Here is a 17,336-nt window from a genome sequence, read left to right as displayed (position 1 = left end):
ATGGATAAATAAATAAATAAATAAATAAATAAATAAATAAATAAATAAATAAATAAATAAATAAATAAATAAATAAATAAATAAATAAATAAATAAATAAATAAATAAATAAATAAATAAATAAATAAATAAAACTCGCCCTTGTTCGTATAGTAAAATTGATCCACTACCAAAACTGACCAGTAGGTGGCAGCACGCTATTTGCAAACGGCCATTAACCACCAAGAGGAGACGCGCTTCTTAGTCCACTTCCGGGTTACCAGCTACTGGGTAGCGGGTTGTTTCTTGTTGAATTTGTTCATTACAAAATTAAATATGTCTCTGGAGATTGAATCGGCAGAGTGAGTAAACAAAGCCTTGACATTTGACATGTGTAGTGCACGAAAGATTTCCCCTCCTTTCTTTTGCTTACTGTTCTCGTTTACTCGCAGTCAGTTGTCCAGGCATGCGAGGCCAGTCTCTGGCGACGCTAGCGTGAGCGGTCCGGGGCTAAGCTAAAGAAACTAAAGTAGGCGTAAAAAAAACCTATTTTGCATCTGCTAGTATATTTCAGAGCAGGCTTTCCTAACTTGTTTTCATCGCGGGCAAGATTAGTGCTATTTGCAACCGTAAAGTCAAGCGCTAGGGATGCAAACAAACGTCCAAAATAGAACAAATGACGGCTCGATAACCAGCGGTGACAAATGTACTCACCAAGCTGTGTACCAAAGTACTTGTTTAAAACCTATTCTGGCAGAAATAGAATTACTGTGAGAATCTCCAATTACTGTCGATTACAGTAATAACGACAAGAGTTTTGTTCCGTGACCCAGTTCGTTACTTTTATATCAAATCAATGTAATAGACGGCTAAGTGGGGCTCTCCTTGCCCACATCCAGGGTATTATTACATTACCTTTACTTTTATTGGTGGGTGGTTAGATGATGGATGGATATATTTTTTTTAATCCAAAGTACATTCATGTGGGGTGCATTTTTTTCTCATTAAAAAACATCACAAACATTTTTGGTGGTGTCTGTTCGGATGCTGGAACAGATTAATGGCGTTTCCATTCATTAGAACTGGGATACATTGTTTACCATATGAGTGTTTTGAACTAAGTGAATTGAGTCAAGTGTAAAAAAAAAAAAGTGTTTTTAATAAAAATAAATAATTTTACATACATTAATTGTACATTTATCCGTTTTTTATTTTTTTTTATTTTTTACTTCTGTGAGTGACCTGTGCGCCTCTGTCCATTTTAAAAATCAAAAGATACGATAGTTTATTCGCTGTAAAATTGACCACCCTGACTTATGTCACTTTCAGCGTGGTCCGACTCATCATGCAGTACCTGAAGGAGAACAACCTGCACAGGTCGCTAGCGACCCTCCAAGAGGAGACCACCGTATCACTAAACACAGTGGACAGCATTGAGAGCTTTGTGGCAGACATCAACAGCGGCCACTGGGACACTGTCCTCCAGGCCATCCAGTCCCTCAAGCTTCCCGACAAGACTCTCGTAGACCTTTACGAGCAGGTCAGCTCACTTGCTTTTCTATGTCTCGCTCTCTGTCTCTTTCTCTCTCTCTCGCCCGCGGCCTGAGCATGGCATTGACATTTGTTCCTGTGTATTGTGTACAGGTTGTGCTGGAGCTCATAGAGCTGAGAGAGTTGGGTGCGGCACGTTCCCTCCTCAGGCAAACGGACCCAATGATCATGTTGAAGCAGACCCAGCCGGAGAGGTACATCCACCTGGAGAACCTGCTGGCTCGCTCCTACTTTGATCCCCGTGAGGTGAGGGACTCTCATTTTGTCGTCATTCTATTAATCATCTTATTCGGGGCTCATTAAGCATGATCCTAATGAGTTGGTTTGCAGGCATATCCAGATGGCAGCAGCAAGGAGAAGCGTCGGGCGGCTATCGCTCAGGCCTTGGCAGGAGAGGTCAGCGTGGTGCCGCCATCTCGTCTGATGGCTCTGCTGGGCCAGGTGATCCAATTGCATCGCAGCTTCTGGTGCACGTGATAGCTTAACAAACTTGTGATGACCATGACATCCGGCACTCAGTAATTCCCAACAAGACCTGTTCATTTGTCGCGTGTTATTATGTTTTACTGTTTTTGTGAGCAGTCACTCAAGTGGCAGCAGCATCAGGGTCTTCTTCCCCCCGGGATGACCATCGACTTGTTCAGGGGCAAAGCAGCCGTAAAAGATGTCGAAGAAGAGCATTTCCCCACGCAACTCAGCAAGCTCATCAAGGTAGCGCCGGATTTTTGACTGTACCAGTGTCCTCTTGGATTATTTCTATGTGAGGCTCACAACATCAAATTTCTTTTACAGTTTGGCCAAAAATCCCACGTGGAATGTTCCAGGTTCTCTCCTGACGGGCAGTACTTGGTGACTGGCTCTGTGGACGGCTTCATCGAGGTGTGGAACTTCACCACGGGCAAAATCAGAAAGGTAAATGAAAACAGCCCTCGAGGTGTTTAAAAGGGGATGTGTTGTAAGAAATGTTCACCTCATTTGCCAGTACTGTCTTGTGTCTTTAAGGATCTGAAGTACCAGGCTCAGGATAACATGATGATGATGGACGATGCCGTGTTGTGCATGAGCTTCAGTCGTGACACGGAGATGTTGGCCACCGGTGCCCAAGACGGAAAGATCAAGGTGTGTTTTGTTTGCCTTTGTGTATGTGCGTGCGTGCCTCTAAATGGCTGACAGTCTCTGTGCATCCAATGTGACGGCAGGTGTGGAAGATCCAGAGCGGGCAGTGTTTAAGGAGGTTCGAACGCGCGCACAGTAAAGGAGTCACCTGCCTCACTTTTTGCAAGGACAGCAGCCAGATCCTTAGCGCCTCCTTTGACCAGACAATCAGGTAAGAAGATTCCTCTGCCAGTCTCCTCAGTCAGACTGAACCTTCACTGTAACATAAATATCATATGAAATTGTCTATGCACTTCATGTATCCTACATTCTGTTTACTGTCCGTACACCTCTAATGTGCCATATTTCATTCCTGTACGAAAGATAAAGATCAGATTTATATCGCGCTGTATTGTGCCATCTTGACAGTATATGTGTGTATGCACCTCTAATCTAGCATTACTGATGTCACATTTAATGTTCTATATTTACACAATATTCCAAATTTACTAATGCCTGGACTCGTATCGTAGTCCAAATCTGAATTCCCAAAGGAATTCAATGGACATGCAAGTAAAACGACAGTTCTGGTGACGTCACGTCTTTTAAACCAAATTTGCAAATTATAATTCGATTATTAATTTGCCTACCCACTCACGAGTGAACATGTGCCCATTTGTGCACAGCTCTAGTATTTAGGTCACATTTGTTGATTTTAATGAATATGCCAATGTACCAGATGTGCATTATATCCTGTGCTAATTTTGTATCCTAAATGCTAAATGATAAATGTAATTAATAAATTAATATGAATAACATTGCTACTAAGGAAAAAAATACAAGTGACAAACTACTATAGTTGTGATAACCAGTATATATTTATTTCTCTTGTTAGGATCCATGGGCTAAAGTCGGGCAAGTCCCTGAAAGAGTTCCGAGGTCACTCGTCGTTCGTCAACGAGGCCACGTTTACCCCTGACGGCCACCACATCATCAGCGCCTCCTCCGACGGAACGGTCAAGGTGTGCCCGCCGCATATCGTTTGTTTTTCGGCGTGTGAGTGTGTGTTTTTTAACCTGACTTCTTATGTACCTCAGGTATGGAATGTGAAGACAACAGAATGCAGCAGCACCTTCAAGCCGCTTGGCTCGTCGGCCGGCACCGACATTACCGTTAACAACGTCCTCCTGCTGCCCAAGAACCCAGAACACTTTGTGGTGTGCAACCGCTCCAACACCGTGGTCATCATGAACATGCAGGGACAGGTACACACACACACACGCGTGTGCACGCACGCCCAATTTTCACTCAACTGCACTCTGCCGACTTGACTGAGCAAATCAGTGGGTGTTGTGCCGGAAAGATTCACTAGATGTCATTGTTGTGTATCGTAGAACAAAAAGCTTCTTCATCAGCACAAACTGAGTGGGGCTGTTGCGTTATGTTCTAGATTCGATTGGCCTATCTATCAATCCGTTACGAGTGTTTTTTTTTTAGGTATGTATGTATAAAATGTCATAACTTTGGATGCATTGCAGATCGTGAGGAGTTTCAGTTCAGGTAAGAGGGAAGGAGGTGATTTTGTGTGCTGCACACTGTCACCACGTGGCGAGTGGATCTATTGCGCGGGCGAAGACTTCGTGCTCTACTGTTTCAGCACCGTCACCGGCAAGCTGGAGAGAACATTGACGGTACGAAGCCCATGCGGCCAAGTATTTTTTGTGGAAAACAAAGTGCTCATCACCACACTTAACCCATCCTTACTCTCAGGTCCACGAAAAGGACGTGATCGGCATTGCCCATCACCCCCACCAGAACCTTATCGCCACCTACGGCGAAGACGGCCTCCTGAAACTCTGGAAGCCCTGAAAGATCCCAGATGTGAACTCTTGGGTCTTGCTTGTTTGCGTGTGGCAAGGCCACCAGCATTGTCGAACCCCTGGAGAAAATCAGATGCAGCAAGGAACGCATCACTTGTTGGTGGATTCCCAAGGGAGTTTAGAAGATTTTGTGTTCATGGGTGGAATTTTTTGTTATCAACTGCATTTTTTCTTACTCTTTGTAAATATTTTTATAGGAGTTTTTATGCTTTTTCCCCTGACGTATCAGTGACAAACAATTTCAATGGGATTATTCTAATCCATGTTAGAAACAACAATCACCATCTCAATTCTGGACCAGGCAGTTTATTCCATTGTCTTTTCACCTTAACTGTTATTAAAGCTGATTAAGCAGTGTGCTATTGTGTTCAACTTACAGTTAAAGTCCCAATGATCGTCGTCACACACACATCTGGGTGTGGTGGAATTTGTCTTCTGCATTTAACCCATCCTCGTGTGAACTAGAGAGTGTTATTTCAGTAGAAATAACTTGAATGCTGATGTGAGATCCCACAGAATTAGAGAAGATTTAAAATGACTAAATTATTGTACACTATTTATCTGGATGTTAAATTACAGTATTGGGGGGGGGGTTCAGCCATTTGTGGCACTATTCGCTCCTTATTTGTTGAACTATTACAATGAACATTGTTAAAATAAGTGTGATTGAGGGTTTCAAATCTTGCCCTAAATCTGTCAAATATTCTGAGAATTGCTGAAAACGGTAGATAAATTACAGCTAAATTAGGTAACAGCTAAATATTTAATAATAGAAGGCAAATGTCTAGAATAAGCTCACAAATTGTAGTGGTTTGAAATTTGGAAGAAATTTGGAAGAAGCGAGCATGTGAAATGTCTTATTGGAAGTTTTAGTGAGAAAATAGGGAATTCTGCGGGAAAAAAAGGTGGAATTATTCAATGTGGAAAAATGGGTCCCAAATTTACCTGAATGATATTTCAATTCTATTGGATTACTGTCCAAATAAAAAGTGGTCGGATTATTATTTTCTTTCCTTTTGGGGGGGGTGCCAAATGTGTGAAAGCTTCATGATAAAAAAAAAAAAAATCATTACTATGGTGAAGTTTCTTTTCATAACAAAACACGATGTTCCTAGAAGCGACTCTATACTTTCACTCCGGTTTAAATTGCGCTACTTTTCTTTTGGTTTAGAAAAAAATACTTTAATTTCTTAGATTCACCGGAAATATCTGCCCACTACTGCTAATTTGACGAAAACGGAGCAGTACAGCGGTGCAACTTCTTATAAAAAAAATTAAAAAAGAAGAAAAATGACCTTGCCAACTTTGAGTCAGCACATGACTCTGTTTTTGTTCTTCCTTTGTATTTCTCCGGTGCTCATCTCTTGCCGGGCAACCGCCACTGCCAGGTACACTAGCACGGCACGGCCCAAAGGAACCTCCACCGAAGCGGGCTCTTTTCCAGCAGCGCCCGCCGACAGCAGCCGGGCTGCGAAGTCCAACAGTCGGAAAACTCCGAGTAAGGTGCCAGAAACTCCTCTACACATAGGTAAAACTGATTGTATTATGTTATGGGTACTGTTTTATGTGACCATTTTATATGATGGGAATTTGCTTTTAATAGCCGGGTTTCCCGAATGCCTCCCTGCTCATCAAGCGTGAAATTAAATTACCGCATTAATCTTTAGTTATGTGCGTGTTTTTGAACATTTCTATGCGAGTGAGCATTTTGGAATTTCGCCAGATTGTGACATCACAGTGGGGCTAATGTACAATTAACATTACCAGCTCGGAGCGAAACTTATTTTTCTGGACATTACAGGCTTATTGACCCTATGTGATGAACAAGATATGAGCTTTAATAGCGCATGACTGCAGGAAAAAAAAAAACTGCAGAAAAAAAAATGTGTGGGATGAGCGCTGGCACAGTGCACAAGACAGTACTGCTTCTAAATTGATCCGATTTTATTAGGGCAAGAAATATGCTGTGAAAAACATGTCTACAATTCTTGATCCCTGGAGTATTTTGACAAATGCATGCCACACACCTTTTGTAGAGAGGAAGCCAATCAGGAGCGTGAAGATCGCAAAGAAGCCCAAAAGTGTCCTCAAGAAAGTAGAAGTAGCCTCTGAGAAGCCAAAAGTTGTTAAGAAATCCAAGGCCAGCCCGGTGGTCCCCAAGGAGACGGCGACACGTATGTATGGCGGCGTGTGTACGTGATGCGTGGCTGATGCAGCATTGTCACTGAACTCCATGAGATGACTTTTTTTTGTCTTTGAGATGTGAATTCTAAAATCCACATTCAAAACCACTTTTACCTAGTAATTTTAAATGTCTTTGGCATATCTGAGTACTCCCACACTCTAGAAGCCATTCCTTAAAAGACACAAAGTCTGCTGTTTTAGTTGGATTTTGCCATTTTAGAGACAAAAATATCTCTTTTTTTATTATACTACTGCCACATTATTGTTTTGACATTGAGAACAGATTGTGCTCATAACTCTGGGAGGTGGCCTAATACTTTTGTCCATAAGTTAAACTCTGTGATACTCGCTTCATGCTTCGCTGATAACATGCAAAGTCTCCTGCAGGACCCCTCTTCCGGAACAATCAAACCCATTGTGATGGTGTATGAATGGGCTATTTGCTGTCCAAATATTTCTGTGTCGAACTGTCTATCAGTGCTAATTGCTGTCCTATTCCCAGATCCTGCAGGACCACAAGATTACACGGAGCACCCTGAACATTTCTAAATTTACGCTAGTGTTTGACACATGCACACACACCCAAAAAAAAAAAAAAACACTCACACTGGAAGACGCTAATCGTCACTTACTATAAGAACTGTAGAAATAAATGCACCACCTTGAAATGATCCAAAAATGCAAAAGGCATATTGCACATCCAAAGTCACTTCTTTTCCCAGTTATTCATGATAAATCATTCATGTCACCTTTCATCGATAAACATTAGTGTGAAAGCGTGTCAACCCTCTGGACCTCATTGAGACTTTTCTTCTGTACCAATCAAATGGCCTGGGCGTTGCCTTCAGAATGTCCTCCTCTGGGTCTGGAGTCCCTCAAAGTGAAAGACACCCAGCTGAGGGCGTCATCCTACAAGCGGCGAGGCCTGGGCCCCCACCGCGGCCGACTCAACATCCAGGTGAGCGCAATCCTTTTGCTGTGAGGCCAAAAATGTGGTGGAGACATTTTGTTTCCCTCCCCCTCACCTGGCAGTCGGGGATCGAGGATGGTGACATTTACGACGGAGCCTGGTGCGCCCATGAGCGCAACACAAAGCAGTGGCTCGAGGTGGACGCTCTGAGACTGACGCGCTTCACTGGTGTCATCCTGCAGGGGCGCAGTTCTATTTGGAGGTCGGGACTAAGGGAAGAAAACTAGCTAGCGCTGCGAAATAGCAAAGTTGTCTACATCGTCCCCTGTCAAACAGTGTCTATTGGTTTTCTTATTTACTTATTTGTATTTTTTTAAGAATAACTCATTATTTAAAAAGAAAAATCCTCATTTATAAAAAATAGTCAATGTAATGTCTGGATTATTTTCTTATTTTTTATTATTATTTATTATTTTCTTTGTTTTATAGAACAATATTCCCAATATTTTAAAAAGTTTTTTTTTTCTTTTTTTTTAGAAAAAAAGTTATTTTGCAAGATTAAAGTAAACAAAAAATTAAAGTTGTACTTTACGCTTTTTTAGGAAAATGTTTTTTACACCTTTTTGTAGGGTGAAAATATTCTATGGGAAAATTCTAATCAATAAGTAATAATTTTATCACAATGAAACTACATTTTTAAAAGAATAAAGTTACAGTTGTTATTTCAAGAAAGAAAAAAGAGAATAGTAATGTGGTGTTTCTCCAAATTAAAACAAATCTTTGGGATTAAAAGAGAATAGGTATGATTCTCGGGCTTTTCAGGAATTCTGACGACAATGCTTGCTTGTTGTGCAGTTGGGATGTGGTTTACACCTATAAGGTGCAGTTCAGTAATGACTCCCAGCTGTGGACACCATGCATGAACGGGACTCAAGAGGCTGTAAGTGTCGCCCTCCGCCACATTTTGCACATCCCTCCACCGCATCTCTGTTCATACGTGTGTGTGTGTGCAGATTTTCCAAGGCAACCGTGACCCGGAGACACCGGTGCTGGTTGTCTTCAACACGTCCACGGTGGCGCGTTACATCCGGATCAACCCTCAGACGTGGTACCAGAACGGGACTCAAGGAGACATCTGCCTCAGGGCTGAGGTGCTGGGATGTACACTACCAGGTACTGAAGTTTTTCGGTTATTGAAAATTATACAATAAAAATGATTAAACAAAAATTTCAAATTAGTCCAATAAACCTTTTACTTTGTTATTTAAACTTGTTTTAATTATTTTGGTAAATAATTGATAAATAATAAAATGGATAAAATGAAGCACGTCATAGATGTGCCATTTTATGCAGGGTAGTTATTAAGTACCTAATTTTATTAAATTATTGGTTGATTATTTTATTACTATATAAATCATGACATTAAAAAAGTTGGTAGAACACTGCAAGCTTTGTAAAAACAAACGTTTTCCTTTCTTTATTTTATTAAATAATTGTTATAATCCATTAATAAAATAATATTTTAAAATAAACAGTATCATTTAATTTTCATGTATTTTCTGAAATAATTGATATAATTGATATAGATAGAATTGATAATTGAAATAAAATGTCAAATAATTTGATCACATGCATAGATGTTTGATTACATTTATTGCAAATAATATACAAAATGTACATACACGTTGAGTGTGTTTTTATTCGATCAAATAATTGGATAATTAATTATAAATAATAAGATACAATTACTAATATGATAAACACATTTACATGATGGTATTCTGGTACTAAACATCTGTGCACGGGACTGACTGTCCAAAACAAACATCCTAATCAAGCATTTTATTAGCACATTTAAAGTTGTGCTATTTTATTTTTTTAAATTTCATCTCTCCGTATGACCTAACCCATCGGTCCACTTTAAAAAGTCAAAGGTGATGCCTTAAGCCACCAAAGTTTGCCCTTGACCTCTGCACGCCACTCCGTTTGTGTTCCAGATCCTAACATGGCGTACCCATGGCAGACGGAAGTCACCCAGGACAAACTGGACTTCAAGCACCACAATTACAAAGAGATGAGGAAGGTGAGGAAGGGTGGGAGTCGGTGCCACACCATGCGCTCCTGTTGCCGTCCAACCACAAAACAAATATTGTGAGGTGTTTTGAGTGCGGCAGCGCACGAGCGGCGGTCACAAAGCAAACATTCACATTGCTGGCCTGGATCCTGAGATCAAACCACAGACAAACAAAATGATTTCAACTCCAATTAATACTGTCACTTACCACATTCAAAGTGATTATTAGACAATAGTTTTGACTCATGGGTAAGCTGTTTTGCAAGTCATCATCTGTGTTGGGCCAAATGATCCAGATTGTTTTGGGCAATTGAGAACGATTTTCACAACTTTGATGGTACTGACTCATTTGATGGGAAAATGAAAAAAAGAAACGATATGAAGGCCGCCAGTTGCCCATTCCTGCTGTAGAATCTTCTCTAAGATGGACCGAAGATTGTTTTGTCCTCCTCTTTGACGCAGGTGTCAAGCTGCCCAACTGTGTCCACGACACAGCAAACTTTCCTCCAAACGGGAAACGTATCTTTTCATATTCTTTCCTTAAATTGACTTCCTGGTGTTTGCAGTTGATGAAGGCGGTGAATGAGGCGTGCCCCCACATCACCCGCCTGTACAGCATCGGGAAGAGCTACACCGGGCTACAGCTGCTCGTCATGGAGATCTCAGACAACCCGGGCACGCACGAACTGGGTGAGTGTTAACTTGACGTTAATGTTGTGCGATTAAGGTTGTACGTTTTTAAAATAAATAGTTAAAGTTTGGGGTGGGGGGGAGTTGAAAGTTGAAAGATTAAAGTTGTACTTTGTTATTTAGTGAAGTCATTATATTTAAAAGAGCAATTTAACGAAAGCTTTAAAAAACAAAATGATTTAATGAGATTAAAATTGTATTGTTACTATGTCATCCAACAACGCATTATGCATGGAAAAACACGGTACGTGTTATAGACTGAGTGGTGACTTATTTCTGGTAAAATCACTTTTTTTGGAAGCGGCTTTACTCTGTCAAAGTTTGGGGGTATTTTTAGTCAGTCCTTGCATGTGTGTGGTTGCGTCTGTTTGTCAAAACAACAAAGAGGAGAGACGTTGAGCTATCACTGCACCAAAGTCTGTTCTCGGCATTTTAGTCCTGCCGATGTAATAATGCAGCTGTCAACCCCACGAGGGCGCCGTCTGTTAACACTGGAGCCGTTATGTCAGTTTGACAGTTCCCAAGCCTTGGTGTGTTGTTAGTTTGTTTACATAGAATAGCAATGTCCCTGGCCTTTCAACTTTCCGTTTGTATATTATTCCCATAATGCCATTTTACCGTGTTAGAAAACGTGAAAATATTTGAGTCATTATTCCTGCACCGGGTTTCCATAGCAATCACTTTTCAGCAATGGCATTGATTTTTGCAAAAAAATCATCATGGTGAATTAAAAACAAAGCATCAGAGGAAGCATTACAGCTAGTATCTCAACATCTTGATAAGTGAGAAATAATCATTTCAGATGATGGCCTCATTGCCAAAGCACAAGGAGTCAAAATGGGACAGTCTAAAACACAATGTAAAACAGCTCAACCTGGCTTAATGTCAGAAAATCATGACCAATCGTTCTCAAAATTAACATCCACATCTCTACCTACGCACACTTTAACCTTTGAAAATATGAAAACAATCGCCAGAGTATTTTGGATTTTATGGGCATTACCGCCTTCCTTTTCCTTAGAGTCTCCTGCACCGGAGATTAAAACTTTGTTAAAAATGTAATTATCTTTCTTTAAAAAATAATCATGCTGAATTGTTTTTTATGTAGTCATGAAACTTTCAAGGTTAAAATATTCCTTTTTTTTCATTATAATTATACGGTATTGAAGTCTCATTTTTCTGCTTGAATAGAAATAGATGTACTATATTTCCATGATTTGTCAGATTTCTGAGGCATTGCTTTATGATAAAAGTTCCATCTGAAGTTGCCCCTGATGCATTTGAAGGTGTGTTATGAGGGACAGGAGCCACTTTGTTTTCAGGTAACTCATTTTCAAAGTCTCTCTGTGTGGATTTTGCAGAGCATGGTCAAACAAGTTGCCTCTGAATGAAACTTTGTCTGCTTTACTCTCCACTTGCACAAATGTTGTCCTTGGCCTCTTCAGCTTCGCCGACATCCCATACCATTTCCCGCCTTAGCTGCGAAAGGCATCATGGGAGTATCCATTTAATTTTTTTTCCCCCCATAACTGAGTGCAACAAGACTTCCACACATAGGGTGGCTAGAAAAACCTCCAAGGAAATTATTCTGGAATGTTGCTCCTCAAGAAATATTTCAGACTACCATGTGGAAAAGGCATGCATTCCATACTTGACTATTTGACAAACGTACGCTAACGCGCATGTTTGTGGATGACACTAGGCCTCTTCCGTGCAAAATGGCAGCAGCACAGCCTTCAAATTTCAAGGGAAAGACATCATTAAGGTGTAATGTGTGATGAGAATGAAGTGGGATTTCTCCACTGAATTTTGTGTTGTGCAGGAGAACCGGAGTTCCGCTACGTGGCAGGGATGCACGGGAACGAGGTGTTAGGTCGCGAGCTCCTTCTCAACCTGATGCAGTTCTTGTGTCGCGAATATAAGCTCGGGAATCAGCGCGTTGTCCACCTGGTCCAAGAGACTCGTATCCACCTGCTGCCCTCCATGAACCCCGATGGATACGAGATGGCCTTCAAAAAGGTTTGTCCCTTCTGGCCTGTCAGGTGGCGCCATTTGATAAGAATATTACAGTTGGATGGGTTTTTTTTTGTTTCTTTTTTTTAAGCTCACATAAAAATCATATATATATATATTTAGAAAAATTAGAATAGATTAAATTTGTGTGTATTTATTTTTTATTTTTTTTAGAAATGTGATCTCACGAGAACAAATGTGTTTTTGGAAGGAAATCTATGGAATTATTTGACAGTATAAAGTAGAGATGCACCGATCCGATATCTGGATCGGATATCGGTCCCGATATCAACAAAATAGATGGATCGGGTATCGGAAAATACAGCCGATCTGTGAGCCGATACTTTCCTTAATCTATTGGGACGCGGGCTACGTCATACGCTAGCAGCACGTGTGCCGCATGCCACGAGAGTTTTCTAAACAAACGCAAACATGGAGCGAACGTTCGCTTCTCTTCCCCGGGTTGCTAAGCGGACGTCAAACCCTGCGCGTTCGCTTCTCTTCGGGTTGCTAATGGGACGTCAAAGGCTGCGCGTTCGCTTCTCTCCCGAATGGGGGGGGGGGGGGGAGGCTAATCGGATGTCAAACGCTGCGTGTTCGCTTCTCTTCCGGGGGGGTGTTAATGGGACGTCAAACGCTTTGTGTGGCGGGCTCCATCTAGTGTGGAAACTGAGAAGCTGAGCTCAAGCTTCTTGTGCGGGCCATATTCAATTATGTTTTCAGAATTTGCTGCGGGCCAATAAAAACTGGACCGTTAGTTTGGACACCCCTAATTTAGAGCAAAGAACTGTGTAGTCTGCCTGATGCCATTGCCTTTGGTCTTTTCTGTTCCACATGTAGAGTTATGTAGCTTCTTAAATAAAATCGGAATTATTATTTCAATTATTAAATTGAACTCACTGAAATACAACGACCTAGTCGACTTTAAAACCATCCAACTCATGTACAAAATAAAAAATAATCAATTACCAAACAGTATCCAGAGGTTGTTTGAGTGGAGGGAAAGTACCCATTATTTAAGAGGAACACGTATGTTTAAAAGAGATTTGGTGAGAACAAACTTAAAGTTACATTGTATAACAGTTAGAGGTGTGGAACTATGGAACACCAGCAGTGACGAATTAAAGAACTGTAGTACCTTACCTAAGTTTAAAAAAATGTATAAGGACAAAATATTGACGGGATACCGTAACATGCTGTGAAGTTGTTTAAGTTGCTTTGTATTTTAATGAGAAAATATATGGTATATATATGTATGTATATGTGTATATATGTGTATATATATGTATGTGTATATATATATATATATATATATATGTATGTGTGTATGTATGTATATATATATATATATGTATATATATATGTATGTTTTTTTTTTCTTTCTTTAATATATTGACTATGGACAAATTCTTGACAGAATTAAATAGAAACATGTAGTTACATGGGGTAGAGTCAGATAAGCTTAGGCTTCCTTCTACTCCCTTTTTGAACAAATATGATTTTACGATAAAGGAAAATTATGATGCAATATCTTTTTTCTTTTATATTCTATTGTATTATGGAGTTATCATTTTTCTGTATTTTTATTTTTTTCTTGTATTTCTTTAATGTTCGAAATAAACGTTTAAAAAAAAAAAGAAAATCATATCGGATCGGTATCAGGTATCGACCGATACGCAAAGCCACGGCATCGGTATCGGAACTGAAAAAGTCGGATCGGTGCATCTCTAAGACTTTATACTATAAAGTCCAGTCTTACTAGACTGAAATCACTTTTTTTCAAGAAAAAACATTGTAATTTTGCAAGAATAAAGTTAGATTTAATCTTGTGATTTTTTTAAATATATTTTTGAACGTTACAAGGATACATTTTGTTTTAATTTTAAAGTAATACAGTTATATTAACAAAAATACCCGCCCACCAATATCAACGAGTGGTTCCCTTGCAGGGCTCGGAATTGTCTGGGTGGACTCTGGGCCGGTACAGCTATGAAGGCATCGACATGAACCACAACTTCGCCGACCTCAACTCAGTCATGTGGACCGCCTTGGAGTTGGAGACGAACCGCTCCAAACTCATCAACCATTACTTCCCCATTCCCGAGCAGTACACCTCGGAGGACGCTTTTGTACGTAGCCCCCCCCCTCGCCGTCATCTTGCCTTCTTTCTATATCCGTCCGCCCGGCAGGTAGCATCCGAGACCAGAGCCGTGATCAACTGGATGCACGAGATCCCATTCGTGCTTGGCGCCAACCTTCACGGCGGCGAGTTGGTGGTCACGTACCCGTTTGACATGACCCGCGACTGGGCGCCGCGAGAGCACACACCCACCCCGGACGAAAGCTTCTTCCGATGGCTGGCTGCAGCCTACGCCAGCACCAATCAGGTGACTCTTCAAAATGGCCGACTATCTGTGTCTTCCAGGCATGACTTTTTCTGTGGGTCTCCTCATGAAAGACACGACTACCAATTTCTGTGTTTTTAAAGGGATACTTTTAGCCATCGTCGGCAGTAAAAAGGTCATAGTTTGTATAAAAAAAAATGTGATGACTTCATCCTTTTTATGTACTATTAGTACCTTTAAAAACACATTTTGCCACTCGTCGTCTCGTGCTCAGGGCTCTGGTAACGAGCAATCACGGTGTAGCTTGCATGAGCCGTGATAGGTTGTTACGCCTCCCCATACTTGATTTGCTTGTTTACTTCTTTCTCTGATTCTCTGAACAACCCATTTAAGAAGCTGACTATCTGGGCCTGAATTAATTGCGCCCTACTCTGGTACTGAACAACAAGCAACATATGCCTCCATTTGACTTAATTGACAATAAAATTAACAACTTTTTTACAGCAGGATGATTAGGCTGCTGAGTGCTGACTCGTCGAGTTCAAATTAATTTTGGGCTCCTCTGATGAATATCAAGACGTGAATTGTGCCGCCATTCTTTTGTACTTCCTGGTTAAATGCTTGCAGCTATCAGTTTTGGCAGATGACTTGTCAGGCCTGAATGAATTGCACCTTTTTCTTATGGTTTCTAACAAACAAACAAAGCCTCTTTGCTCTCTAATGTTGCAGGTGATGTCCAACCCCGACCGACGGCCGTGCCACAATAAGGACTTTGTTCGCTACAACAACATCATCAATGGTGCTGACTGGCACAACGTACCTGGAAGTATGAACATATTTTTAGCAGTGTAACGTTTTTACAGATTATTTCATTTTGTGTGTGTGTGTGTGTGTGTGTGTGTGTGTGTGTGTGTGTGTGTGTGTGTGTGTGTGTGTGTGTGTGTGTGTGTGAGAAGGCATGAATGACTTCAGCTACCTGCACACAAACTGCTTCGAGGTGACGGTGGAATTGTCCTGTGACAAGTTCCCGCACGCCAGCGAGCTTCCCAATGAGTGGAAGAACAACCGAGAGTCTCTGCTGGTCTACATGGAGCAGGTGTTAGTACACAACTTCACCCACAGTCAAAAAGTCAAAACAGAGGAGTCCATGGAATTTTGAACCGATACGTTGCACAATAGAAATGAACAGAATGACGAGCAGGTCCATGGCACAGGCAGCTTTTTGCTGACTAATGCATTATAATGACCGCTTGCCCAAAAGAACGGTTGACGTGTTCCAGGTGCACAGGGGCATCAAAGGCGTGATCCGTGACAAAGACACAGAGACGGGAATCTCAGACGCCGTCATTCAAGTAGAAGATATCGACCACCACATCCGATCAGGTAATATCAATAAATTTAAACATTCATACAACAAAGGTATTGGAACACGTGTTGCGGACAGGTAGTTTAAAATTTCAGCGCGTCCTCATTATTACATTGTTTTATATTTATGGACTAGAAGTCTTTTATGGATGATTATATTATGTGTTTATTATGAGAGCTAAATTAAGAGTTACGATTATAATTAATGTATTTATGACTACCACTACGAGTACATTAATGGAAGTTTGTTTTCACCGCTTTGTTGAGCCAAGGCCCAGCTTTCCACCAGCGTCCATTTGTGTTGTTCCCGCATAGCTGCCGATGGAGACTACTGGCGTCTGCTGAATCCCGGCGAGTACCGTGTGACAGCCAGCGCCAGCGGCTACCTGCCGTCCTCACGCACCTGCCAGGTCATGTACGACTACTTCCCCACCATCTGCGACTTCCGCCTGGCCAAGGAGCCTCGGCTGAGGATCAAGATGAAAAAGCTAAATAAAGGTGGCCAGCTCACCAGGGAAATGCGTCTCCGCCTGCGCCTGCGTCGACTGCGCAAACTGCAGCTGGCTGGCAGGCGCGCAAAGACCATGTGAGGATGACCACTTCATTAACTCCAGATGTTGGTGGAAGTATATCTTCATTTCATTATTTTTATTGTCCCTTACATTTAAGATAGCCAAACACAGACTTGTTTGGAAAATATTACATGCATAATTCTTTCAAGCAACTTCCTTATCTTTTAATTTTGTACTTTTATAATGCAATTTAATTATAAAAATAAAAAAATGAAGTATATATTCAACTTCAGGTTTTTCGGTTTTTATTACTTTACAATTTAATAAATTAATACATTTAAAAGCAGCTGTGCTGTCATTGAGTGTCTACCTACAAACAACGATTAAAACCAAATGCACGTGCCTATAAAAATGATAAAGAATGAGAAATATAAAGTGGAAAAAGTGACATGTGAAAACCATGATAATGGATGCGAAAGACAGGAGGACATGATTGGCAAGCACCTTCATCCAGGATGAAGTCCTTTCTGGGACTAATAAAAAAAAAAAAAACACTTGATACACATTGTAATCTAAGGGCAAACATGACTTTCAAAGCTCTTATTGTCTTTAGAACAGACCGAAGGTTTGCCTCCCAAATACAACAGAGCACTCCTTCATTGCCACCTTCATTCATTCCATAGGTTCCAATTGGACTCCAGTGTTGCGTCTTGTTTAACAGATGGTAGCTGTGGCGCA

At 40.9% G+C, this 17,336-nt stretch overlaps 2 protein-coding genes across 2 annotated transcripts; both read left to right on the top strand.

Annotated features, from left to right (window-relative positions):
• Positions 1-218: 218 nt before the first annotated feature.
• smu1a (SMU1 DNA replication regulator and spliceosomal factor a) lies at positions 219-4,862 on the top strand. Its single transcript, XM_061287574.1, has 12 exons — positions 219-341; positions 1,309-1,519; positions 1,624-1,776; positions 1,861-1,971; positions 2,113-2,241; positions 2,323-2,442; positions 2,533-2,649; positions 2,730-2,857; positions 3,521-3,647; positions 3,723-3,890; positions 4,164-4,316; positions 4,396-4,862. Exons 1-12 carry the CDS (start codon positions 316-318, stop codon positions 4,492-4,494), a joined length of 1,542 nt encoding a protein of 513 aa, XP_061143558.1. The 5' UTR covers positions 219-315; the 3' UTR covers positions 4,495-4,862.
• A 765-nt stretch (positions 4,863-5,627) lies between these two features.
• Positions 5,628-16,802, top strand: LOC133156497 (probable carboxypeptidase X1). The gene is made up of 15 exons (XM_061282265.1): positions 5,628-6,033; positions 6,542-6,679; positions 7,538-7,647; positions 7,722-7,861; positions 8,455-8,539; positions 8,613-8,772; positions 9,597-9,682; positions 10,240-10,363; positions 12,186-12,382; positions 14,326-14,505; positions 14,566-14,763; positions 15,451-15,547; positions 15,678-15,817; positions 16,002-16,104; positions 16,402-16,802. Exons 1-15 carry the CDS (start codon positions 5,796-5,798, stop codon positions 16,674-16,676), a joined length of 2,271 nt encoding a protein of 756 aa, XP_061138249.1. The 5' UTR covers positions 5,628-5,795; the 3' UTR covers positions 16,677-16,802.
• Positions 16,803-17,336: the final 534 nt, after the last annotated feature.

Source organism: Syngnathus typhle, linkage group LG1, assembly GCF_033458585.1.
Source record: "Syngnathus typhle isolate RoL2023-S1 ecotype Sweden linkage group LG1, RoL_Styp_1.0, whole genome shotgun sequence".
Lineage (NCBI taxonomy): Eukaryota > Metazoa > Chordata > Actinopteri > Syngnathiformes > Syngnathidae > Syngnathus > Syngnathus typhle.
The sequence above is the reverse complement of the archived record's forward strand: the minus strand, read 5'-3'. Positions and strand labels throughout refer to the sequence as shown.